We start from the raw sequence: 27,500 nt of genomic DNA on the forward strand, positions 1-27,500 counted from the left end.
AAACAGACATGGGGCCTTCCCTGGTGGCGCAGTGGTTGAGAGTCCGCCTGCCAATGCAGGGGACACAGGTTTGAGCCCTGGTCCGGGAAGATCCCAGGTGCCTCGAAGCAACTAAGCCCGTGCGCCACAACTACTGAGCCTGTGCTCTAGAGCCCGCGAGCCACAACTACTGAGCCCACGTGCCACACCTACTGAAGCCTGCGCACCTAGAGCCTGTGCTCCACAACAAGAGAAGCCACCACAATGAGAAGCCCATGCGCCACAACGAAGAGTAGCCCCCGCTCGCCGCAACTAGAGAAAGCCTGCGCGCAGCAATGAAGACCCAACACAGCCAAAAATAAATAATTAAAAAAAAACCAAAACAGACACAGGCCCTGGTCGGGAGGTCAAAAGAACAAACACACACGTGACGGGGGGCTGTGGGGAGCCCCATGGAGGGCAAGGAAGGGCCCAGTGAGGCCTGACGCAGAGGCCCTACTTAGCATCCGACCTCAGGGCTTGACAACGGGGCTCTCTTGCATGGAGATGGCTCGCCTTCCTCATTTGAACTGTAAAACTTAGAAGCAGAAACACATGGTCTTCCCCTTACATTATGATCCCAACATCTGGGACCTTCCACAAAGTTGTGACGTAAAATTCATCACTGGGAATTCCCTGGCAGCCCAGTGGTTAGGACTCCGCATTCTCACTGACGAGGGCCCGGGTTCAATCCCTGGTCCGGGAACTAAGATCCCAAAGCCATGTGGTGCAGCTAAATCAATCAATCAATCAATCACTGGTGCCCTAGCCTCCTGCCCTACAGTCTTTTCCTCTCTTTTCAACAGACCCACTCTTTCTCCATCTGGGAACCCAACATTTTTATCCTCACCTTTTGTATGACCCACCAAAAGATTCTCTCAAGAAAAAATTCATAATTCACTCCCGCTAAAGTGCATGTGCCTGATAAAAGTTTAAAGTGCTACCTAAGTCGGGGGATTTGTAGCTGGACAGGAATCAGAGTCTTAGCTGAAGGTCTGAACAGCTGCTGGTGTGACAGCGGATGGGAGATTTGTTCTGGAGCAAATGGGCCTCGCCCCGTCCTTTGGAGTCCGCACTGAAGTTAGTCTAGTCCTTTTCCAACAGCGCCCGGGGGAAGGTGGTGGAGGGGAGCGAGCAGACAGAAGACATGAACTCTGATACTAGATGAGGAGCTTTAGAAACATTTCCAACATTTTGAGCCTCGGTTTCTTTTCTAATAAAATGGGATAGTTTCACTTGGTCTCAGCCCATGGGAATTTCAGGTGGCTGACAAGGCAGTGGGCTGACAGCATCAGCCTCGCTGGCTTGTTTGCAGGATTAACGAGCAGTATGTGTGGAGCACAGAGCACAGCGCCCGGCTTACACACGGGGTCTCCCTGCTCCCCTCCACTGGGGTGGTGAGGGGACCGGGGGTCTGAGGAGGCAGACCGGTCTGTGACCCTCTGGCACAGAGCACTCGGTCAGCTGGCAGGTGGGGTAAAGCCTGGGCCCTGTGCCTGGGGCCACAGAGGGGCCTCCCTCCGCTGGACACGTCTCCTTTCTTACTTTGTAGGATGTGACAGCTCAGCTGAGTCTTTACGTTGCACAAGTATTTTTTCTGCCGAAAAGATGAAGTTGAAACTAAGGATGCCTTGGCCGGGGTCCAGCTCTCCTGAAGACCAAGAGCAGAGGGCAGGTGCCCTGGTGGGGGGTGGGCGAGAGGGGAGGCGAGGGCCAGGCTCCCCTCGCTCTCTTGCACAATCCCCAGCGTGCTGTGTGGGATGTCAGGGAACACCTGGTCTCCCGGGCTGCCACTGCTGGGACTTGCACAGAGAAGGACCGCAGGTTTCCAACTGGCTAAGGAGAAACTCGGGGTCTCAGGCTGGAAGTGGAGAAGCGTGTCGGGGTGGGAGCTTGAGTCTTCTGCTCTCCCAGCTCAAGGCCATCTGACAGCCTAAGAGAAGGTCAAGAACGCTTCACCTCTTTTGTCGGTAGCCAGCTGGGGTTGCTTCCATAGCTCACTGCTCCTGAGGTCTCTCTCCTCCCCAGGGGAAAGATCTGAGAGGCACAGCACCGGGATTCTAGGCCCTCAGACAACGGCTGAGGGGATCAAGGGACACGTTGGAGCCTCATTCCAAGGTATATCCGTGCAGAGGGAAGGAGCCAAATACAAAAGATCTGAACATCTTTGGATGCTTGATGCCTTTGCCAAAAAGGCAACTGGACCCCAGTCAACAATGCAAGTGTAAACACATGTGCACGACTGTCAACAGGTCAGGGTGGGCTGGGTCAGGCTGGCGAGGTCAGTGCAGGGAGGATCAAGCACCGAGACCGCCTCAGCAACCCCTGCATTCTCGGAGGCTCAGGGTGGCAGGAGGGGCCGTGCTGCTCACAGCTTGTCCCCAGGGCCTAGGTCAGGCTGCCACATGGCAGGAGCTTGGTGGTTGTTAAGTGAATAGTGGGCTGAGTTCCCACCCACTCACACTCATGGTGAAGGGAAGAGGGAGGCCAGCAGGCAGGGCCAGGCTCTAATCCCGGGGCTAAGCTGAGCCAGATTGGATCTGAGGCAGAGCGAGCCCTGTGCCTTCTGAGAAGCTCCTCTTCCAGGGCAGCTCAGGGTGGAGATCGGCCTGCCTTTGGTTTGTTACAAAGGGTCCCTCCACTTTGCACATGAAAACCCTTCTCAAGTGAAGGCGTGACCTGCCGGGACTCCCATCTGCCTTGACCTTTCAGAGCGCCTGCCTAGCTGGGAATCTAGGTGTGTGCGAGACCCAGGGAAACCCTTGCTTCAATGTGCGAAGTCTTCCATCATCCCGGCTGCAGAGGGAGGTGCAGCTTCTCTTTGCCGTACCAAGATGCTCCAGCTCCTTTATGAGCTGGGGCAGCGGGAGGGGACTAAGCAGAAGGTTAGGACTGGGAAGTGGGGGAGTGTTTGTCCTTCCATTTCAGCCCCAGTGGCCAGCCCCTGCAGAGAACACGCCCTTCCAGCCAAAACCTTGACAATACTGGAATCTGTGTTAATAACCTGGGCACAGCAGAATGGGGAGGGCAAACGCACAATGTTTTCTTTGTGTCTGACGGTTGGGTGCCTTGAGCCAGAAACCTCCTGAAACTCCCTGAAGATAACATAAGCTTTTCTTCCCATGACAGGGGTGCCACAACTTCCAATAACCCAGGCAGCCGCATCTGCTCCCCTCCCCGAGAGTGCCTGGACAGGAAAAATAGAGTGCGTCACCCATGTTCGGGGGCAGCTGCCAGAGATGCTGAGACAACTGCACAGCCTCGGCCTGTTTGGGGGCCAGGAGGGGGCTTGTGGCGGGGAGGGTAGGGAGACTCCGAAGAGGCAGGGTCTTGTTACATAGACTTCAGTGCCTCTGCGGAGTTGAGGAAGCAAAGGACTCTATTCCTCGTGAGAGATCAAAGGCCCAGCCTACCATTTCATTGTACTGGGGAATCCAGCTGCTTGGGACAGGCTGGGTCCTTGGTGGTTTATTAAGAGTCAAATCAGCTATCTTCTCATAATGCAGTTAATGTTGACTGAGGGCTCACTACGTGCCAGGCACTGTGCTAAGTGCTTCATATGCATTACCTCATGTAAGACGCATAATATTTACATCAATGACATAGGAGCTAGTATCATCCTCACTTCACAAAGGAGAAAATGAGGGCTCAGGGAGGGTAAGGAACTTGCTAAAGGTCACGGACAACACGTGGCAGGGCTAGGATGGGAATCCAGGCAGGGAACCTTCCAAATCCAGCTTCTTAACCGTTCCTTGATGCCCAGTCTGTCTGGAGGAGCTGATGCCAGGTGTTAGAGGACTACAATTCCATCCCAAACACGACGGATGCCAGGAAGGGAAGAGGGAGGCCACGGGCCCATCCACAGGCACTGAGATTGTCCATCTGCCTTTCCTCCGGGGAGTCCTGGCCACCCCTCAGAGTAAAAGACCTAGAGACCTTTCCAACAACAAATTCTGGCAAGGAAGCTAGAAACTGCATGCTACCCTATACTTTTCCGTGGAGAACAAAGGCTATTTCCATCAAGGTTGGGGTGTTAGGAGAACTTTTTGTTTGTTTGTTTGTTTGTTTTTTGGTAGTGAGTGCTGGGAATAAAAGACCCTTCTCGAAACCACTTCCCTTTCAGATCTGCCCTGGATTAAACTCTGGAGACTCAAAGCCACACCTTCCCACTTCCTGTAGCTGGCTGGAGCACGCCCAGATTCTTCGCGCTTCAGCTGAGAGCCTCCACAGCTGGTCAGCCTCTGCATGGGAGGTAAACTCTGAGTCTGTCCTTGGCCTGCCTTTGCTTGAAAAAAAGGGAGGGCCCTTTTAACGTGGACCCATTTCCTTTTAAGTGACCTAACTTTGGATTTCCCAAAGATGGAGCCAGTGCTCAGATGCGTGCTGCACTTCCCCTCCCGCCAAACCCAGTTCAGAGTCTGGAGCTAAGGAGGGCCAAGGTTATAAGACAAGAACTGTCTTATAAGCGGCTGGGACGACAGTCCAGGGCCTCCAGCAGGCTGACAGTGCTAAGCTTACAGATATAGTCTCTCACGTTAAACCCTCAAGAGCCTCACCCACATTGGTGGGTGAGGGGTTGGAGAGGCCATTTTTTCCCCCAAATTAATTAATTAATTAATTTTTGGCTGCGTTGGGTCTTCGTTGCTGCACATGGGCTTTCTCTAGTTGCGGCAGGCGGGGGCTACTCTTCGTTGCAGCGCGTAGGCTTCTCATTGCAGTGGCCTCTCTTGTTGCGGAGCACGGGCTCTAGGCACGCAGGCTCAGTAGTAGTGGCACTCGGGCTCAGTAGTTGTGGCTCACGGGCTCTAGAGCGCAGGCTCAGTAGTTGTGGCACCTGGGCTTACTTGCTCCACGGCATGTGGGATCTTCCCGGACCAGGGCTCGAACCCGTGTCCCCTGCATTGGCAGGCAGATTCTTAACCCCTGCGCCACCAGGGGAGTCCTGTGGAGAGGCCATTCTTGACTAGAATTCCAAAACCTCAGGAGATCTTCACAGCCCGAGTGAGCTCGCGTGAAGCTATGGAAAGTGTATGAAATGGAGCCTCGAACTTGAGTTCTAATTCCAGCTCCGTCAGAATTAGGTTTATGACCTTAGAAAGTCACAGCAACTCCACGGGCCTTGGTTTCCTCATCAGGAAAACTCAGAAGGTTGGACTGGATGATCTCTAAGGGCTTCCAGTTCTTTTTTTTTTGGCCATACTGCATGGCTTCCAGTTCTTTTTTTTTTTTTGGCCACACTGTGTGGCTTGCAGGATCTTAGTTCCCCAACAAGGGATCGAACCTGGGCCCCCTGCGGTGGAAAGAGTGGAGTCCGAACCATTGGACCGCCAGGGAAGTCCCACAGTTCTAACTTTCTGAGAATCTAGATTCTCCTCCTCTTCCATTGTGGCGATAAAATAGAGATAAAAACTGTGGACTTACAAAGCAGTAGGATTCAATCATGCCCTCCCGGTGAGTGGCTCTGGGTCCTGCCTAAGAATGAATGTAGCAGCAGAGAGAAGGGGACCTGGACACCCCAGGGAGGCTTTCTGGCCTTTTACACAGCCTGAGGGGGCGGGAGATAGAGGCGTGGGACGTGGGGCTCCCGTCCTTGGCGGGAGCCTATGCCTCAGGAACCCTTCCAGGAAAGTGCAGACCGTCACGCCAGACCCCAGTGCTGGGCTGTTCAGAAGCAGGGTGTCTGTCCTCACTTTGTAACCCACCTCTTCCACCTGCCCAAGGAAGGGGAGGGGCCCAGGCTGCCCTGAGGGAGGAAAGTGTCCCAGGATAGGAGGGCCCTATAAGCCCCCGCCTGTGTGAGGTTCTAGAGCAGCACGCCTGGGAATAATAAGGCCTGGGTTCTGCCTCCCCAGCCCCACGACGCACTGAGTCAAAGCTCCGGTTCTACACAAAGGCCACGTGAGTCTCGGAGTGAAAGAACTGGTTACTCACTGTTTTGGGGACAATCTGTTTCTTGGGCTGCCCAATCTTGAAAGGAATCCTGTAAGACAAAGAGTCAAAGAGGAAGGTTAGGAGAAATGGGGAAGGATGTGGCTGAAAAGACTTGATGAGGTATGGCCGCTTCCCCGCTGGAAGGAGTGCCTCACTCCCGGGACTCGTACCACGTGCCTGCGGGTCTAGGACCATCAGCAACCAGGCTGGGCTCCAGGAGAACGGTCCCCCGTGGACAGAATCAGATGGAGGTGCCCCAGAGCATCTTTCTCTGCAATGTTTACACACATTGCAAAGGTGAAGGCAGGAAAGGTGAGATACTGTACTAGTAACGGTCACTACAAACCTTGTGTCTTGAGGAGCTGCGAAGTCAGAGGTTGCAGGCTCACCTGGACAGCTATCATCCTTGAAAACATGCCTTTAAAAAACACCACAAAGCCCACTATCATCTGTAGCAGGTGCTTCCCTACTTCTCTATAGAGAGACAAACTGTGGAGGGCTTCTTGTGGGGCCGGGGAGAGATGACAAATTGTAGGGGCACTGAGGACCAGTCAAGCTGGGTTATTTCCCGCAAGAACTGACAACATCTAAAGAAAGTTAGCTTGGAGAAGAATCTGAATCCAGCTCAAGTCTGCCTTGAACTTGCTGGCAAGCCCTGCACCTCAGGTTCTCCACTTGGAAATGGAAGAAGGCGTGGCACAATGGAAGGAAGGTCATGGTCGAGGAGTCAAACCCTGAGCGCTAACCCCGCCTCCACCCCTGAGGAGCAGGCTGCCGGGCGCCAGGACTTAATTTCCTACTCTGTGAAACAAGAGGGTTAAACTGGGTAATCTAGAAGCTTCCTTCAAGCGCTGAAAATTCTACCATCCTACAGTTCTGAGAATTAAAGAAGCCACAGTGCATCCCAACAGCTACAGAAACGCCGGCTTCTCCCACCAAGGTAGGAGTGAGTTAAGCCTCCCTGGCTGGGATCAGCTCAGGGAAGAGCCCTGAGGGTGCAGGTTGGACCCCACTCTCACTGCTCTCCTTCCAGTGCTCAGGACCAGTGGTCCCTTCCATTCAAACCTCCCGCTCCCACGGCTTCCCCCCCACCCCCCTCCACCAGGCCCCTCCCTCCACACCCCCCTCTCCCCGAGCCTGGCTTCTCTTGGCCCATACTGACCAACACTGCTGTTAAGCCCAATGGTATAATTAACCACCGATAATAACCCCAGACAACGATCTGGTTGAGAGGATGGGCCAGCCTGAGTCACAGCAGTTTAAATTTAATTTCTGGAGGACATCCTGTTTATTGTTAACCCAGCCCCGTAATTTGGGAGCGTTAACCCTTTGGGGCTGGCTGATTCACGTGGCTTCTGTAAACAAATAATCTCTGGCTATGTAATTACCAGGGGAAGGTAAGGAATGGAATTGAAAAGGAAAGAAAAAATGAAATTGCCATTTCCCTCTCTCAGACCTGAAGAAGAAAGGTTAAGGGGAGAGGAGAGCCTTAGTCCTCTCCCCCTCCCCCCAGTTACTTTTGCCCAAATCAGGGACTCGAGTTGACTGACACAATGGTTTTGGACAGTGAGCAACTGCCCGCAAGGACCATTTTGGTAACAGTGCAAACGAGGTCCTGGTGGCATTGCGAAAAGACTGATCGGGCTCTGTGTGAAGCATGTTGCCGTATAAAAAGCTCTGGACCAGGAATCAGAAACCCTGGTCTCCGCCTCTGACTAGTTTCTTAAACAAACTATAAAACAAAGGCGCTGGACTAGGTAGCCCTTTCAGCTTATCTAAAACTTGAATTCTAAACTGAATCTCCATTCCAAGAACGTGGCGAGCAGGACGAGCATTCTGAAGAATCCTCAGAGCGGTCTTCAAAGTGATTCCAACGTGGCGTCTAGTACTACAGGCTAGCTACAAAGGAATTAGGAACTTAGATTCCATTATTTGTGGTGCCACAGCCTCTCTCTAAATCTTAATTTAGAATCACAGTATTTTTAGAGCTGCAAGTTACCATAGAAATTTTTCCAGTTCAACCCTCTCATTTTGGAGATGAGGAAGCAGATCTGGAGGGGTTCAGTGACTAGCCCAGGGTCATTCAACAACAGGACCCAGAACAAACAATCAGGGCTGCGATTCCTTGTCCAGTTTTCTCTCTACCACTCAGAGTTTAATACTCTTTCACACAGATATGTCATATGTATTTGAAGGAAGTAGGAAAAAAATCATCTGGTCAAAATACCTAATCTTAAAATACTATGGAATGTAGAAAGGGTTCATTGTTAAAAGACTGGAAATGAAAGAGGACCGTGTTATCCGGAGAAGGAGGCTGGTGCTGAACTGGGTGCTTCTGCACAAATGGGAGGCTGTGTGAACTGTGTAGAAGGAACCAGGCCTCTGTAATCTCACTGCAGCTACTGACAATCACCTATAACTTTATCATATGATTCTGATTAGTTTTCACCTCACCTCTTCAAAAGCCATCTCCCTGCCTGAAGAATGCCTTAAAAAAAAAAAAAAAAAAGTAACTTTTGATTTGAAAAGTTTTAGATTTACAGAACAATTGTAAAGACAGTACCTAACTCCATATATCCCACACCCAGTTTCCCTTATTATTAACATCTTATATTCGTATGGCATATTTGTCACAATTAGCAAACCAATCCTGAAATACTAAAGTCTACACTTTATTCAGATTCCCTTAGTTTTCACCTAACGTCCCCTTTAAGTTCCAGGATCCCAGCCAGGTTGCCGCATTCCATTTAGTCATTAAGTCTCCTCAGACTCCTCTTGATATTTTCTCAGACTTTCCCTGGTTTTGATGACCTTGACAGTTTTAAGGAGTGCTGGTCAGGTACTCTATAGAAATGTCCCTCAACTGGGACTTGTCTGCTATTTTTCCCACGACTAGACTGGCGTTACAGGTTCTGGAGGGAAGGAGTGAAGTGCCATTCTTGCCACATCATACTGAGGGTTCGAGCTATCAACCCGACTTCCTACTGCTGATGTGAGTCTCGGTCACTGGGCTGAAGCAGCCTTTCCCAGGATTCTCCACCATATGGTCCCTTCCCCTCCCCCCACCCCCCTTTGGAAGGAAGCCACTGGGCACAGCCCATACTTAAGAAATGAGGAGTAATACTCCACCTTTTTGCGGGCAGAGTATTGGCATAAGTTATTTGGGATACTGCATGGGAGATTTCTGTTCTCTATTTATTTATTCAGTCACTTATAGCAGTATAAATGCATCGATATTTATTTTATATGGATTATAATCCAATCCTACTTTATTTTGTTGCTCAAACGGTTCCAGCTTTGGCCACTGGGAGCTCCTTCAGTTGGCTCCTGTGTCTTTCTGACATACCCACATCAGTGTGTGTGCGTGTGTTTTGTTTAGTACTTCCTTGTTTTCTGGACTATGAGATGCTCCAGGCTTACCCTGTACATTTCCTGAGCCAGCCCTAGAACTGGTCGAGGAACTTCCTAAACCAGCAGTCACTGTGCCTCTATAATATGGTCTCACCCTGCCTTTTAGTTTCCCTTCCCACTCACCCAGTACAACTACTCTGATTCAGCCAAGTGGCTGTTCATTTATCCCCGAAATCTAGACGCCTTAGAAACAACTTCCTGTCCTAAAGTGGGAGGTCCATTTTTTAGTGCCAACATGTCATTAATAATTTCATCAGGACAAAAGGCATAAAGCTTGGACTGTCCAGGGCAACTGGGACATATGGCCACCCCACCCAGAGGGAACCTTTCACTTCTCCTGGCTTCATCAAAGCTGCTCTGAGCCCCAAACCTTGCTTACCTTCTTCAAAATGTCTACGACTTTATTAGGCATTTTAAAATATTCTACCTTTTACAGTTGATTACAGTTCATCTCTTTAAAAAGTAAAACATGCTCAACAGAGAAAACTGGAGAAGTACAGAAAGCCTAAAAGAGAGAGAAGAGAGGGAGAGAGAAAGACAGAGAAGGAAAAGAAAAAAACCCAAAATAGCCCTCAGTCTCATATTGAAAAGATAACCAAGGTTAATATTTTGGTGTTAATTATATTTTAAACATCTGCAGAAAGAAAAAAACCTGAAGCAGATATGCCAAATGTTAGTAGTTAATTCCGGGTGGTGAGAATATGATTACTGTTTTCTTTTTTGTACTTTCCATATCGCTCAAATAAACTGAAGAAAAAAAATCCCTTAAGTTTTTTTCCTTGACTATAAAAATAACACCTGATCAGTGTCGAAAACTTGGAAAACCACAAAGGACAAACACACACACACAGATACAAATACATAAAATCCCAGAGAAAAAGTAATACCCCAAATTTCAGTGTGTACAGCATATGCATATTTACACAACTTTTAAAAAATAAAGGAAACATATATCAGGAGTGTTTTTATATGCCAATACACAAGTTTTCATCAGCCTCTTAAGAGCTACCTAGTATTTCACTAATCAACTGTATCACTAGTTTTCTTTTTGTAACCCACATGGCTTATGTATCATTTCAACTGCCTCAAGTTTTTCTTCTATTATAAACAAAAACCAACGGCTAAATCTTTGGGTACATCAAGGATTAGTCACATAGGATAAATTCTTTTTTTAAAAAAATTAATTAATTAATTAATTTATTGCTGCATTGGGTCTTCGTTGCTGCATGCGGGCTTTCTCTAGTTGCGGCAAGTGGGGGCTACTCTTCACTGCAGTGCGCGGGCTTCTCATTGCGGTGGCTTCTCTTGTTGTGGAGCATGTACTCTAGGCGCGCAGGCTCAGTAGCTGTGGCTTGCAAGCTCTAGAGCACAGGCTCAGTAGTTGTGGCACATGGGCTTAGTTGCTCCACGGCATGTGGGATCTTCCTGGACCAGGGTTCGAACCCATGTCCCCTGCATTGGCAGACAGATTCTTAACCACTGTACCACCAGGGAAGTCCAGGATAAATTCTTAGTATTGGAATTGCTGGGTCAAAGGATACATGCAGGTTCAAGGCTTTGATTCGCTTGCCAAATTGCCCCTGAGACAGACTGAAACAGTTTACATTTTTTTTTTTTAAATTTTTTTATTTTTTGCGAGGGCTTTCTCTAGTTGTGGCAAGTGGGGGCCACTCTTCATCACAGTGCGCGGGCCTCTCGCTATCGCGGCCTCTCTTGTTGCGGAGCACAGGCTCCAGACGCGCAGGCTCAGTAGTTGTGGCTCACGGGCCCAGTTGGTCCGCGGCATGTGGGATCTTCCCAGACCAGGGCCCGAACCCGTGTCCCCCGCATTGGCAGGCAGATTCTCAACCACTGCGCCACCAGGGAAGCCGCAGTTTACATTTTTTAAAGGATTGAAATCATTTACCACCAGCCCCAGGATTTTTTTCCTGTCTTAACGTTTACCTTTACATTTTGTACATGTGTGTGTTTAATGTACAGAGGCTTTTAATTAGTATGAAGTGAAACTGCCCAAATCTTTTTCCTTTATGATTTCTTCTTTTGGTGTCATACTGAGAAAGACCTGTCTCTTCCACTCCAACACAGAAAAATTTCACCTAGACCTACAATTTACTTTTATGATTTCCTTCTACTAATCTAAGTTTTGCTCTTATCAAAGTTATACATGTGCATAGTTTAACAAGGCAACAATGTCTGCTAAGTAAAACATGAGGTTCTAGGCTCCCCTAAACTCAATCGCCTGTGATGAGCACTTCTAACGTGGATGGTTTTGTTTTGTTTTTGATATGTACCTTTGCATCGCTAAATAAAAATGCGTGCATTACCACCCTGTGATGATTAGGTTCTAGGCCCTAGCTATTGACTTTTTGTCTTGGAAGAGGAAGATTTAACTAAACAAAAACACACACCTCTTTTGGGTCTTCACCCCTATTACCCAAAGGCACATTTGCAACTCTGCCTTCTCAATAGAGGTATACTGTGATCTGGTTAGAGCTATGCGAAAAACACTACTAGGAACAGAACATGGTTTGTTTTCCTTCCTGCACGTGGCAGCCAGCAGACTGTTCAGCTTCAGCCAAGCCTTCAGGAGACTGCGGAGTTCCCAAGCCAAAACCCCCAGCTGAGCCACTCCCAAATCCCTGACAATCAGCAACTCGTATTATTGTTGGGAGGCACTAATTTGTGGGGTAATCTGTTCCACAGCAATACAGAACTAAGAACACTGCACAAGTTTCCCTAAAAATAATTTTTCCTTTTCTTTCATATGCTTAATCTTCTAGATGTTTATCCCTAATCCTCTCTCTGTTGTCTAAATCTACTCTCAATACGTTCATGCGTATCAGGTGTCCTATCATTTTCCCTTCCTGAAGCAGGCTCTACTGGAGCCTTGGACCTGCTCGGGTCTGGACGGGCTGCCTCCACTCTGGGCTCCCCTGTCACCATCCTCACACGGATTCCTTCTTTCTGCCTCTCTCCTAGGATCTTTTCCACCTGGATTCTGTATCTTCTCCTTTCTTGGTTTACTCCACATCTGGGTGGAGAAAAAGTGTGAGGGAGATCATTTTTGAGACTGCGCAACCCAAACCCTTTTTATCCTATCCTCACACGAGTTAGTTTTGACTGGGTATAGAATTATAGGCTGGACATGATTTCTTCCAGAATCTCAAAGGCACTGCTTCACTGGCTTCTCATTTCCCAGTACCGCTGTGGTGGTGAAGTCTGAAGCCAATCTGATTCCCAACCTTTGTATGTGACCTGCTTTTTATTTTCTTCATGCCAGCTTCGAGGGTCAGATGTGTGTCTCCCGTGGTGCAAAATTTCACAACAATGTACCTTGTGGTCTGTTTTTATCCATTGTGCTGGGGGATACACAGGACTCTTTCGAGTTGGCAATTTATAATCTTTAGTTCTGGGATTAAAGGAAACTTTGTTGCTATTGACCATTCCCCCCACACCCATTTTCTCTGTTTCTTATTTCTGAAATTCTTATAATTCTGATGCTGACCCTCTTTGGCTGGTCCTCTAATTTCTCTATTTTTCAATGTTTCCTTATCTTTTAATATTTCTAAAGAGTTTTTCATTTCTGCTGCCATGTTTTTAATTTCCAACAGTTCTTCCTAATTTTCAGGATGTCCTTTTTTTTTTTTTTTAAATGGTACCCTGTTTTTATTTCTTGGATGCCTTATCTGAAAATCTTAATGATAGCTTTGAAAAAAGTTTCTTCTTCCTTTATAGTCTCAGTTTCCCTTCAAGTTGCTTTTTTTGTTTGTTTTAGTCTCCATTTTTCATATTAAACATGTCCCTTGGATGAGTGGTAATTCTTGGTTGTCTTCTCCAATATATGACTGGGGACCAAAAGGCTGACTAGAAGCTATGAGTACATGAATAATGTCTGTCTATTGTGTAGGATGATCTGGCTGAGAAGTTTTTTGGGGGATCCTTGATGCCAGTTTGTACTCTTTTCTCCAAGGGAGGTAAAATTCCCTAGAGAAGATTCTTCCACTGTCTTGCACTGGGAATAAAGGCCCAGCTCACTGTTCTGGGAGCTGAGTAGAAGAGGCCGTGTGTGTGTGTGTGTAAGAAGGTGTGTCAGCACTCCACATGCATTCATCCACTTCATCCTCCTATGAAGTCCTGCCCTCACCTGTGCTTGAAGCGGATCTGGGTTTTGTGGGCCTGAAGCTTACACAATATTGCATGCCCTTTAAAAAAAAGAGATTACAAAACTGCAAATATAAAAATAGGCCTGAAAGTGAATGTTTATTTAAACAGAGAAAAGAGCATTATAAATTACAAGTTATAAAAGCTGACAAATAACATGAACATCAGAAAATCAAAAATAACCTAATATTTTTATTAATCATCTGCCTGACACACCTTTATATTTATTTCTCCACATTTTTTTGGCTGCACAGTCTATGATTGCCTCTTCATGTGACACAGAGTTGATAAATCATTTCCTTAGAGAGAAAAGACAGATAATTCAGCCTTTTCTCTAGTAGCGTTGATTGAAATTTGTTTCCTATTACTGACAGTTTAGAAAAGCTTTTTTTTCCAGCTTACTGGTAACATATAAATATAATATAAATTTTAGGATTGTTGTAAAATTTAGGAAAATCTCATGTTTCTCTCATAAATAAACTGTAAGATTTCAGGCCACATTTCAAATTTTCTTGTACAATGACTAATCTTAAATGCTCTCTGAATTAATGAGAGCAACTGGTCTGTTACTGATGTCCTAGTAGGAGGGTATGAGTTTTATGTTATCTTTGTTATGTCTTTCATGTTAAATCCACTAGAAATTTAAATGTTTTAGCAATATGTTCATATGATTTGCTCCTCCTCTTCATTAACTAGATCATCAGATAATCATCACTCCTATCGAAAACTGATCTTATTCTCTTAATGAATTACTAGCTTTTGGTACAATGTGACAATGTTTTGTTACACTTTACATGATTTCAGAATAATATCTATTGATTTCATTCTCACCTTTGTCACTTTTGTTTTGTGTTCTACTTTTATCCAATTTTTCTCTTAGCTATAAAATACATTTGAAGATGATCAAAAAAGGTATCCTTTGTTTGTTTCCAACTCAGGACTCTAATTTCTCACTTGTTTTATGTTTTCCAAAAATGTCTTTACAAACTGAAGTCAAAACAGCATACTCCCAATTCAACAACTCCCTCCAATCCTGTCCCATCCCAAAAAGGGTCTAGGCTACTCCAAAGCTGCCTGACATGAAGGGCAGTATAAAGAAGAAAAAGAAGGACCTAGAGATTGTCATACTGAGTGTAGTCAGACAGCGAAAGACAAATATCATATGATATCGCTTATATGTGGAATCTAAAAAAATGGTACAAATGAACCTCTTTACAAAACAGAAATTCAGAAATTGAGTCACAGATGTAGAAAACACCCTTATGGTTACCAAGGGGAAAAAGGGGGGGAGGAGGGATAAATTGGGAGATTGCAATTGACATATACACATTACTATATATAAAATAGGTAACTAATAAGAACCTATTGTATAGCGCAGGGAACTCTACTCAATATTCTGTAATGAGCTATATGGGAATAGAATCTAAAAAAGAGTGGATACCTGTATACGTGTAGCTGATTCACTTTGCTGTACAGCAGAAACTAACACAACATTGTAAATCAACTATACTCCAATAATTAATTAAAAAAAAAGGAGGAAAGGAAGGCAGAGATATTCTTAGCTGAGTGCAGTATAAATACATTTTCAAAGTTTACAGAAACACAGGATCATTTGAACACATGGCTAGGGTTCCTTCTAGGGCCCTGGACAAGGTCCATGTAAGCGAGGGGCCCTGAGGCTTAAGCTTTATTAGTTTCACACAGTAAATCCACCTCTGTGCGTCCTAGTAGAGAAACTCCCTGCTTCACACTCTCCAGGGGTGGGGCCTCTTCATTCTTCTGCTAGGGTGAGGTGGGGACAGTGTTCCATAAAATGGCGTTGGGCAGGAGATGCTAGGACTCTCAACTTATTCATAAGCAGCTTTCAACCAATCCTCCTGATCCGAGTGTTCGGCTTCAGCCCACTTCTAGAGGTACCTAGTGTCACCAGTTCCTGAACCTTTGAGGATTCTGTGATGTAAGTTCTTGGTTTTCCTAAATGCCAGTTCACGATCTGGCTTTCTGGGAACTGCCAAGTCAGTTACCCCATGTAACTGCATTCCAATCCCCAAATGCTGTCAATGTCTCTTCTATTCTCCCTGAATTGGTAGGTTTATGACTTAAAAAAAATCACCTCACTGTGCTTCTTGTGGGATTTGTGAGGGAGATAAAACTAGATGTACATTATTATACATTATAATGTATAATGTGTTATACATTATAGATGTATATGTATTATATTATTATATATACCTAGTTTTATCTCCCACACAAATCCCACAATTTGTCACCTTTACTCAGAAACTGCTTTATTTATTAATTTTAAATAACAACTTTATGAGATGTAATTCACATACCATAACATTCATCCTTTTAAAGTGTACAATTTGGTGTTTTTGCTGTATTCACAGAGTTGTGCAACCATCACTACAACTAATTTTATTTTTTTTGGCCACACTGCGTGGCTTGCTGGATCTTAGTTCCTTGACCAGGGATCAAACCTGCTCCCTTGGCAGTGAAAGAGCGGAGTCCTAACCACTGGACTGCCAGGGAATTCCCACCACTAGCTAATTTTAGAACATTTTCATCACCCAAAAGGAAACCCCATATCTATTAGCAGTCATTCACCATTTTGTAGTGTAGTAGAAAGACACTTTCAGTCCCCATGGATTTGCCTATTCTGGACATTTCATATAAATGGAATTATATAACATGTGGCCTTTTGTGTCGGCTTCTTTCACCTAGCAAAATGTTTTCAAGAATCATCCCTGTTGTGGCATGTATCAGTGCTCCAGTTCTTTTTAATCACTGAATAATATGCCATTGTATGGATATACCACATTTAGTTTATCCATTCATCAGGAGATGGATATTTGGGTTGTTTCCATTTTTTTGTATTATGAATAATGCTGCTATGAACATTTGTTTTTGGGTGGACATATGTTTTCATTTCTCTTGGGTATATATATCTAGGGCTGAAACTACTGGGCCATATGGTAAATCTAGGTTAAAGTTTTTGAGAAACTGCCAGAATGCTTTCCAAAGTAGTTGCACCATTCTATATTCCCACCAGCATTGTATGAAGGTTCCAATTTCTCTACCTCCTCACCAGTACTTGTCACTGTGTCTTTTATTTTAGCCAGTCTAGAGGGTATGAGGGCATCATTGTGGCTTTGATTTGCATTTCTCTAATGATTAATGATGTTGAGCATCTTTTCATGTGTTTATTAGTCATTTGGATATCTTCTCTGGAGAGACATCTATTCAAATCGTTAGCCCTTTTTAAAAATTGGTTGACTTTTTTTTTTTTTTTACTGTTGAGGTGTAAGAGTTCTTTATATACTGAGTACAAGTCCCTAATCAGATATATAATTTGCAAATATTTTCTCTCATTTGTGAGTTGTTTTTTCATTTTCTTAATGGTGTCCTTTGAAGAATAAAAGTTTTAGATTTTGAAGAAGTCTAATCTATGTTTTCTTTTGTTGTTTGTGGTTTTGGTATCATGTCTAAGAATTCTTTGACAAATCCAAGGTCATGAAGATTCACCCTTATGTTTTCTTCTTAGAGTTTTATAGTTTCAGTTCTTATATTTAGGTCTTTGATCCATTCTAATTTTTTTATATGGTGTAGGTAAGGGTCCTACTTCACCTTTTTGCATGTGACTATCCAGTTATCCCAGTACTGTCTGTTGAAAAGACTATTCCTTCTCCATTGAACTGGCATCCTTGTTAAAAATCAACCGACCGGGGCTTCCCTGGTGGCGCAGTGGTTGAGAATCTGCCTGCCAATGCAGGGGACACGGGTTCGAGCCCTGGTCTGGGAAGATCCCACATGCCGCGGGGCAACTAGGCCCGTGAGCCACAACTACTGAGCCTGCGCATCTGGAGCCTGTGCTCCGCAACAAGAGAGGCCGCGACAGTGAGAGGCCCACGCACCGCGATGAAGAGTGGCCCCCGCTTGCCACAACTAGAGAAAGCCCTCGCACAGAAACGAAGACCCAACACAGCCAAAAATAAATATTAAAAAAAAAAATTAAAAAAAAAAAATCAACCGACCATCAGTATAAAGGTTTATTTTTGGATTCTCAATTCTATTCCACTGATCTACATATCTATCTTTATTGCTAGTACCACATTGTCTTAGTTACTGTTGCTTTGTAGTAAGTTTTGAGATTGGGAAGTGTGAGTCCTCCAACTTTGTTCTTCTTTGTCAAGATTGTTTTGGCTATTCCGTGTCCCTTGAATTTCCATATGAATTTTAGTGGTTTGTTTTTTATATTTAAATCTTTACTCCATGTAGAGTTTGAGTGTATGGCTAACCAGTTGTTTTAACTGATTTAAAAAATAATCCATCTTTGGGACTTCCCTGGTGGCGCAGTGGTTAAGAATCCGCCTGCCAATGCAGGGGACACGGGTTCGAGCCCTGGTCTGGGAAGATCCCACATGCCACAGAGCAACTAAGCCCCTGCACCGCAACTACTGAGCCTGCGCTTTAGAGCCCGCGAGCCACAACTACTGAAGCCCGCCCACCTAGAGCCTGTGCTCCGCAACAAGAGAAGCCACCGCAGTGAGAAGCCTGCGCACTGCAACTAGAGAAAGCATGCATGCAGCAACAAAGACCCAATGCAGCAAAAATAAATAAATGAATGAGTTAAAAAAATAATCTATCTTTGAAAAATCATTTTATCAGCATTAAATACTTCCGTTCTATATCATAGATCTGTCTACTCTTTTGCCAATAACACGAATTTAATTATTTAGGTTTATAACAGCTCTTGATACCTAGTAAGCAAATCCCTTCTCATTACATTTCTTTTTCAGGTAATTTCTTGGCTATTTTAATTTTGTTTTCATATTTAAGATGAAATTCAAAATCATCTGCTGTGTTTCCCCTTCCAAATCAGGATATTAATTACTGAAAATACATTATATTTATAGATTAACTTTTGAAGAACCTACATCTTTATAAATATTAGGTTTGCTCATTCAGGGCCAAAATATTTCTTTCCAGTCATTCAAGTCTTTTTATTATGTCCTTTAGTCTTAAGAGTTTTTTTCACATAGGTCCTCTACATTTATTTAGTTAAATATTAACATCCAAAAGTAACACTTATCTGTGAATTTTTTTGCCCTACACATGGTCTTAGGTACATTCCAAGGAATTTTATATTTTTGGTTATACTATAAATGGATTCTCTTTTTCATTTCATCTTCCTAGTACACAGGAAAGCTACTGGGTGTTAAATATTTACCCTACAACCAATCACCACAGCTATACACCTAACCTACATAGCCCAAGAAATTTGGCTGGGAAAAAAAAAAAGAACTAATTGTGTTTTCCAAGTAGACAGTGATATCATTTGAAAATAATTGTAAAAATTCCCTCTTCTTCCCCAATATTTAATACCTATTTTTGTCTTGTATTACGGCATTGGCTAAAAATTGCAGAAAAATGTTTCTAACTTTAGTAAGAATACTTCAAGTTTGATCTTTCACTATAAAATACGAAGAGGGCTCCTGGTTTATTTAGGAGGCTAATAGTAAGGAAATATTTTTCTGTTTCTAGTTTATCGAAAGATACAAAGACTGCATTTTTGAATTATATCAATGCCTTTTCAGCATGCATTTGGTGGACCAGTTGGTTCTCCTACGACCTAGTGCTGTGACGAACCGTGTGAATACATGTCCTAAGACTGAGCCATCCTTTCATTACTGAAGTGAGCTCTCCTTGGTAAAAGGTACAGGTTCATTAACTTTGATGTGCATACATCTTGCTTTCTGATTATGACACAAAAGCACCTCAAGGGTAGGGACTCAATGTTATGCTTCTCTGCAACTCCTGCCAAGTGCTGTACTAGGCACAGTGCTATTTTCAACCTTTTACTGAATGAACAGTCAGTAAATATGTATTAGGGGCCTCCTTCATGCCTAGCACTACATGAGGTTCTAGGGATATCAGGATGAATAAGGCAGACTCATTCTATGATCTCATGGAGCTTATAGTCTGGCTTCATACACATAGTAAGCAGGGAATGAATGATTAAATGAATGAGTAAAATGAGTCTATTGGCCCAGGGGCCCTATCAAATACCACACTCTAATTTAGGGTTCCTGAAAAAAGCTACTCTTAGATCAGGCTATATAAAGAACAAAGAAAGGTAATATCATTGTCCTTGGTCTCCCAATCCTTACCTGAGTAAAATAAGACCTAAAAAGGCATCACCAGCTACAAGTACCAGCCTGGGTCAAGGGAAAGTAAATTCAGTGGAGACCGAGAGAATGGAGCTGGCCTTTGGCACTGGCAGTAAAGCCTGGCGAAGTTATCAGAGTATGGGTCAAGGGAAAACATTTTCAAGAGCCTGAGAGGAAATATGAAAGGAGAAGAGTCTCCTGGGTTTATTCTCAGGCTGCCAAATAGCAAATGTACTCCACTCTGCCAGAGAAAGAGCCAGAAAACTGGGGCAGGTGCCCTGATGGAGGGATCGGATTCTCTGCCACTGAAGTGGTGAAAGATGGCGAGACGAAACAGCAAAGCAACTGCACGTCAACTGACTCTTCTGCCTCTTCTTCTCCTTGACCTCTTGATTTCATCCTGCGGTCTAGGCCGCCGCAGGAACAAAGGGACGTCCTCAGGAGAAGTAGCTGCTTTGGAAAGTGTGCGGCAAGACTGACAGCATCAGAGCATCTCAGAGCAGTGCTGCCCTGGCACGGCTGGGGCTCTGGGGCAGGGGGCGCTCACCGGGCTTCCAGACTTTTGTTCCTCCTCCTCCTCCTCACAGCTTTCCTCAGGGCTCTCCCCCTGGAATCGGGTGGGTAAGTAGAGATCCAAAGAGGAGACTGGGCTTGCTCCCCAGAGAATCTCTACGTTCTGGAAACCATCACGAAGGCTGTGAGCTCCCGGCCCCTGGAGTAGGATTCTTTACTTTGTTCTGCTTGCCATTCCATAAATATGAGCACCAGAGGGCAGGAGGAGGGATATTTTGGTCTCGGCAACAAGATGGAGAAAACATTTCTCTCAGCCCTACCCTTCTCCAACCCCCAACGTGCCCCACCTCAAAAAAGAAAAAAAAAAGTTTTATGTGTACAGAGGGAAAGGGGGGAAGAAAAAGGGTTCTATTTTCTTTCACAATAAAGAAAAGTCAACAGGATGTTCTCCAAAGCTACAAATATACTTTTTCAAACAGTAAATATCTCTATTAGCAGCATGATGCCAGTTGGCTAATCCTGTCTGTCTCAGGAAAACCTTTCCCCAAAAACTGCTCTTGGGTAATGTCTATTTACAAAACCAGCTCTTGTGCATTTTCGATTTGCTAGGTTTCTCAATCTTTTGTTTCCCCACCCCCTCCACTGCAGAGGCAGAGACGAGAGGCAGGCCCAGATGGCAGCTGGGTGGGGATCCCCTGGTCACTCCAGCAGATCCCCCGAGCCCTGCCTTCTTTGGAGAGTCCTCCACTCCATTACCAAGAACAGCTTAAAGAAGCTAAAGCCTACCCCCTCCTCCCTGGCCTTCACTGGGCCTCCAGAATTTGTTTCTACTGAGCCTGAATGGGCCGAGGCCTGGCCCGGGGGTGGAGAGAACCCTGGAATGATTCAGTCTACCCCACCCCGTATCCTCCCGGTATCTCCAGCTGGGCAAAGATCACAGTTTTGGGGGTGGGGCGTGGGGGGAGGGGAGGGAGGTGAGAACGAAGGGAGGGCTGAGTAAAGAGTAGGAGGCAGCAGATAGTGGCTGAAATCCTGGCTCCCCGGGGAGTGGTCTGGGCCTGAGTCACTGTCTCGGCAAGAGCAGGAAGGTGGGCGAAAGGCAGCAGCTTCTGCAGGCTGGAAGGACAAGCCCCTCCTCCCCCATCCTTCTGTCACTCTATCCTCCGGTCGCTGCCTTCTCTGGTCTGAGGCCCCACCAAGGCTACCACCACCTTGACAATCGGAGAGAAAACAGTGGGCCCGGGCCAGGGCAGGGTTTATGGAGAGTCAGCTGGCTCCGGCAGAGCAGCTGCTTGCTGGATGCCATCCTCTCTGAAGGGCCAGCTGGCCACAATGCCCGGGGCCAAGGAAAGTTCAGTCCAAGCAAGGACGTGAGAGACCCCATCAGAAGGGGAAATGGCTTGAGCTGTGAAGGATCCATTTCCAGTGCCTACGACCATAGCCTCTCCAGCCCCACCTCAGTCCTTCCCCTAAATTAGCTGGATCCCGAACCAGAGCACAGAGAACACCACTCTCGCTTGCCACCAGTCCGAGGAGGTATGTGTGTGTTTAAAAATAAAAGGCACGACTCTGTGACTTGGCTGATTTGTTACTTGACCAGAACAATGGCCCAGCTCAGCTGTGATCCCTCCTTCCCCATGCTCCCGGGGCTGACCTCTGAAAAGGAAAGACAGAATGAATCACAGAATGTTGAGTGAGATCATCCAATTAAAGCGACCATTTATCGAGCATCTACTATTGCCAGTTTCTGTGCTAGGTGCTTCCGATATGTCAGCTCATTCAAAGTGCTGCCCTCCCGTATTTCACCCAAGAGACGGCGCACTGGATGAGGGGGTGGACTGTGGAGCCAGGCTGCCTGGGTTCAAGATCTGCCAACTGCCAGCTCTGAGACTTGGACAACTTACCTAATTTTCCTGTGTCTCAGTTTCCCTGTCTATAAAACAGGATCATAATATACCTATTTTATAGGGTCGCTGTGAAAGCTAAATGAGTTTAATCTTTAAAATCGTTCCCAGCCTACAGTAAGCAGCCTGGGAATATCTGTCGTAAAGACGATGGTGGTGGTATTTTGATGATGATGATCAAACTGAGGCCCAGATGGGGGACTTGCACAAAATTACACAGAGGTAAGTATGGTCAGGAAACCTGAAATGGTTGTTTTCTGTTTGGGGAGCACACAGTAGTCCCTACCATAATCACCACTACCAGGTCCAAGTTAATATATTTGCTTAAAATTGAGTGGTGACTTCCTCGTGAGTAGTAAAGGGATTTGTGACACAAGTTTGGAGGCTGATGGAACATCCAAAGGTCAAGAAAAGAGAGGAAGGAAGGCAATTCAGGGAGGTGGTTTGGATTTTTTTTTTTTTTTTTGGCAGCTCTTTAAGAAACTCCTAATATTTGACAGACAAGTTACTACCTATTCTCATTCTAACCTGTTAAGAAGAGGTAGAAACTCGGTTTTCCCATTTTATAAAAGGGAATCAGAAGACATTTGGAGGTGAAAGACTTGTCCTGCCTACTGAACAAGCCAGAGAGAAGCATCCTATGGCCTGACTTCTACTCTGATGGGTTCACAGTGGCTGAGGGCAGACAGACTCTGAGAAGCACCAGACCAGCTGAGGCAGTAGCTCTAATCTCATTCTCACTTCTGTCCCTTACCAACCAGGAATCTTTTTTTTTTTTTTTTTTAAGAATAGCTTTATTGCTTTGCCAGGCAAAGGGGGACACAGTGGGCTCCTGCACTCGGAAAGTATGTGTCCCAACCCAGGGGAGTTTGGTGAGGAGTTTTATGGCAAGGGTTCAAGGGTGGGATTGCTGATAAGATTAGGGGGTGTGCGGGGCCTGTACTCCTTTAATCTGGTCTCAGGTGATCTTCTTTTTTTTTTTTTTAAACTTTGGGTTTATTTATTTATTTATTTATTTATGGCTGTGTTGGGTCTTTGTTTCTGTGCGAGGGCTTTCTCTAGTTGGCGGCGAGCGGGGGCCACTCTTCATCGCGGTGCGCGGGCCTCTCATTATTGTGGCCTCTCTTGTTGCGGAGCACAGGCTCCAGACGCGCAGGCTCAGTAGTTGTGGCTCATGGGCTTAGTTGCTCCGTGGCATGTGGGATCTTCGCAGACCAGGGCTCGAACCCGTGTCCCCTGCATTGGCAGGCAGATTCTCAAACACTGCGCCACCAGGGAAGCCCCCAACCAGGAATCTTAAAAAGAGCTTTCACTCCACCGTTTCCTCTTCTCTGTTGAAGGTTTGGCCCCTAGAAGCGGAAAGAGGGCTGGGATGGAAACCCACTTCTAGGCCCGCCTGCCTCGGTCATCCCCAGCTTTTGGCCACAGGAGGTAATAATTCTCCTGCTATGAGGTCAGCCTTAGCCATGATACTGGTCAGGCTAGGCATGACGATAGTTACAGAAATATTGGAAACACTCAGAAAATTATAGAGCAGAGCACATATAATAAATACTCATGTACCCACCACCTAGCATTGTCAAATTCTAACACTGAGCCATACTTGCTTCAGGTCTTATTCTTCAAGCAGTACACCAGCACAGATACTGCTGAAGCTCCCTGAGTGTTCCAGCCTGATCCCATTTCTTTCCTTCCCTCCCTCCTGTTATCCTTGAGGTAACCACTACCCCAAATTCAGTGTTTATTAATCCTATACTTTTGCTTCATAAGTTTGAATCCATAAGCACAACATAGTGTTGTTTTATAGATCTAAACTTTATACAAATAGTACAGTATTGAATGTATCATTTCCAAACTAGCCTTTTACGTTGGGCCTTATGTTTCTGAGATTTGCCCCTGCTGATACACATGGCTCGACTTCATTCATTTTGACACTGCATATTTTGCTAAGTAATGATACCATGTTTTATTTTCCCATTCTTCAGAGGCTGGACATGTATAAACAATGAAGCAGCGGACATTTCTGCTCAGGTCTCCTGCTGCACAGGTGCAGAAGTTTCTCTGGGTGAGGGGTAGGCCCGTCTTTGACTGTGTGAGGTACTGCAAAATCTCCCAGCGGCTGTATCAATTCCCCGCCCCGCCACCCCACTCAGCGGATGCCAGTTCTCACTGCTCCTCATCCTCAGATACTTGGCATTGCCAGGCTAAATTTACCATTTTTGCCAGTCTGATGGCTGTGAAATGACATTTCGTTTCTCAATGTTGGTTTAACCTGCTCTCCCTGATTACTAATAAATGGAACACCTTGATTTAGGCTTTTGTCCACCTGGGTTTTCTTTTCTATATAAAGTGGTTGGCGGCTTTCAAATCTATGCAATAAGTTCTTATGCAGAACCAGCCAGCTTTCTTTACAGCCGCCCCTTCTGTATTCCTTATTTATAACCAATGACAAACAACCAAATAAACAACACTATCTTTACCTGGCTGGAGTCACCGGTATGAGCTTCTAGTCTGAATATTTGTAATAAACTCCTAGATACACCCATCCCTCACCGATCATTTACACTGCTACACATCATTCCATTGTAAACATCTATCAAAATCAGTCATGAAATCAACTGAAGTGGGTCATTCTTTAAAAAACAAAATAGAACATAGTAGAAAATATCTGAGTGCATTGTACCCATACAATGTGAAACTTATTTCGTGTGTGTGTGTGTGTTCGTGTGTCTGTTGATATCAAAGGCATTTCTGACTGCAAGTTGTGGTCAAAAAACTTTGGAAGCCACTGTCCAAGGTACCCCGCCCCCAACTCTATTCTTTCTCTTTTCTGAGTTATCCTGCAGACCACTGCCAAATGAACCTGACAAAAATCATTGCTTTTGCCCTGCCACTTCCCTGCTCAAAAACCTTCAATTTTCAGAAGGCTAGGCTCAATTTCAATTCCTCAGCATGGCACTGAAAGTGCTTACAATATGGCCCCAACCGGAGTGCCAGCTTTCATTAATGAAGCTTCTACCCAAATCACTATTTACTAAACCCAAGCTGGCCTCCTGACTGCCTGCCCCCAACACTCTTCACGCATTCTGTCTCCACACACCTTTTTCACACCATTCTTCTAACCTGCACCCTCTCTCTCCCGTTCCCCACTGCAACAGGACACGCTCGCTAAGTCAAGGTTCAGTTAAAAATCACATCCTCTGCTTGAAGTCTTTGATGCTGCCACAGGGATGTTTAGCGATCTGCTGTCATTCTTGTGAAACTCTGGTACTTTCCATACACCGGCCGAAGACAAGGATGGATTCTTAAAGCATTTTGAATGTCTCCCAGTGTTTAGCACAGGCCCTTGTACATTAAAAACTGTTCGATATGCATTAAATCAACAAAGATTCATTGAGCACTATCTGTGTGCAACAAACTATACTGGGCTCTACTTAATAGATTAGCCACCAGAATAATGGTTTTGAGAGAACAACTTTAATAGTTTAACTGCCAATTTGAAAGCTACCTCAACACATTTACTTAAAAGTGTAATATACAAGAAAACACCTTTGACTATGAAGCTGTGGGACTCAAGGTACTTGACTCTTTCCAACTACTCCAAAATCGGGAACAGGTCCCTTCCCCCCTTGTTACGAACGGCTGAAAGAAGAGTTTTACATTTGTTCCCAAAACAATGTTGAATATAGAATCTCATGGGCTCCTCATGGGGTCCCTGTCTTCTAGGCATTACTATGATCTTTACACAGGAGGAAGAAGCTTGGGGAGAGCCTGGCCTGTCCAAAGTCACAGAAGCAAGTGATAAGGCTGCCCCATGCAGGGAGGCCCCAGAATAGGAAGAAGCTGAGATGGTCCAGAATACCTGGAGGTCTGCAGGACACAGGACTTCCTCTATCACTTTACCTGTGAAAACTGGTCACTTCCTGTAATTCACTACCAACCTGGTGGTGTCAATACGGCCTAGCAAAGTCAGACAGCTTCCTTTGGGATCCAATCAGCTTGGGACTGGTCTTCCACTTTCCTAATGTTCCTGTTTAAGCACAGGGAATACTCAGGAGATGCAGGCTTCAGTTCCAGTTCTGCCAGGTGAGTGAATTCGGATAAGTTGTCAAAGGGAGATAATCAGACCTGACCTGCAAACTTCAAAGGGTAGGTGTGGGGATGATATCAGAGAATGGATGGGAAAGTAATGTGCAAAGTTAAAAGCACTATATGAATGTAAGATAGCACTGGTGATGCTAGAGGGGAAAGAGCCTCCATCGAGAAAATGTTTGCAGTTGCATGGATGGTTCTCTGACCCAGCAGTTTACCGTCCTTTCTTTATATTCCATCCACTTCATTTGACGATTACCGATTAGGTACCCACTATGTGCAAGACAGTATGTGTACACAGAGATGGAGAAGCTGTAGATCCTGCTCTCACGGACTTTACGTGGGAGAGAGGCGCACGTTTGTGATGCGTGGATAGCGTGGGAGTACTACAAGAGAAGCACCATGGAGTTCGAGAATAAAGGAGTTTGGGTGGGGGATGGGTGGGGAGGGGAGGGCAGAGAACTGAGACAGCCTCAGAGAGCCTCGGAAGCCACTTCTTCATGTTAACAACAGCACGCTTAGAGGCTCTTCACTTCAGGAAGTGGCCAGTAGCTTTTGCACATTTTTATCTTAAATTTTTTCCTGAGTGAAGGCAAGTCAGTAAATGGGAATAAAGTCCTCATTCATACATTCAGTAAACATTTACTGATTGCCGGGAACAGCGCTAGGGATACAGTGGTGACCAAGAGACAGCCTCTGTTTTCAACAGCTCATGGACTAGTGGGCTGACTGAAAAGTAAGCCAAGAATTCAAGTACAGATGCTAACGGTGGTCAGAGGAGGGGCACCCCACTCAGCTTGGCAGGGTGTGGGGGGCCGTTCAGGGAAGACCCTCAGAGGAGCTGAAGCCCGCCCTGACTCTTTAAGGATGAGTGGATGTTGGCCTGGGGGATGGCGGGTGGGGAGGTCAGGGGAGTAAAGGGCATTTCGGGCAGGGGAACGGCACGTACAGAGGAGCAGGGGCACGAGAGACCAGGAAAAGCTTGGACACAGGAGTGAAGGGGGACAGCCAGATCCAGAAGGGTCTTATAAGCCATGGCCCAGAGTTAGGCCTTTATCCTGAAGATGATGGGGAGGGTATACATGGTGAGAACAGGAAAAAAAAAAAAAAAAAAAAAAAAAAAAAAGATGTTCCCTGAGGAATACCAATATTTAAGGGGCAGAAGAGCCCAGAAGAGTCAGAAAAAAAAATCGCATCCACAGGGTTTCCATTCTTTTCACAACAGGTCTGGGTGACAAAGTATCAGCTGAGCTTATCCATTCCATGTCATAATTGGAGAAAACAAGACAGAGGAAGATCA

At 45.5% G+C, this 27,500-nt stretch overlaps 1 protein-coding gene across 3 annotated transcripts in view; it reads right to left on the reverse strand.

Annotated features, from left to right (window-relative positions):
• BIN3 (bridging integrator 3) overlaps positions 1-27,500 on the reverse strand; it is a 46,650-nt gene that overhangs the window by 16,142 nt on the left and 3,008 nt on the right. For all 3 annotated transcript variants that reach the window (XR_009702103.1, XM_061200693.1, XM_061200694.1), the window contains exon 2: positions 5,950-5,998. Coding sequence is in view for 1 of the 3 variants with exons in the window: in XM_061200693.1 (XP_061056676.1) it covers positions 5,950-5,998 (49 nt within the window). In the remaining 2 variants the exon portion in view is untranslated. The remainder of the gene's footprint in view (positions 1-5,949; positions 5,999-27,500) is intronic.

The sequence above is a fragment of the Eubalaena glacialis genome, chromosome 9 (genome assembly GCF_028564815.1).
Source record: "Eubalaena glacialis isolate mEubGla1 chromosome 9, mEubGla1.1.hap2.+ XY, whole genome shotgun sequence".
NCBI lineage: Eukaryota > Metazoa > Chordata > Mammalia > Artiodactyla > Balaenidae > Eubalaena > Eubalaena glacialis.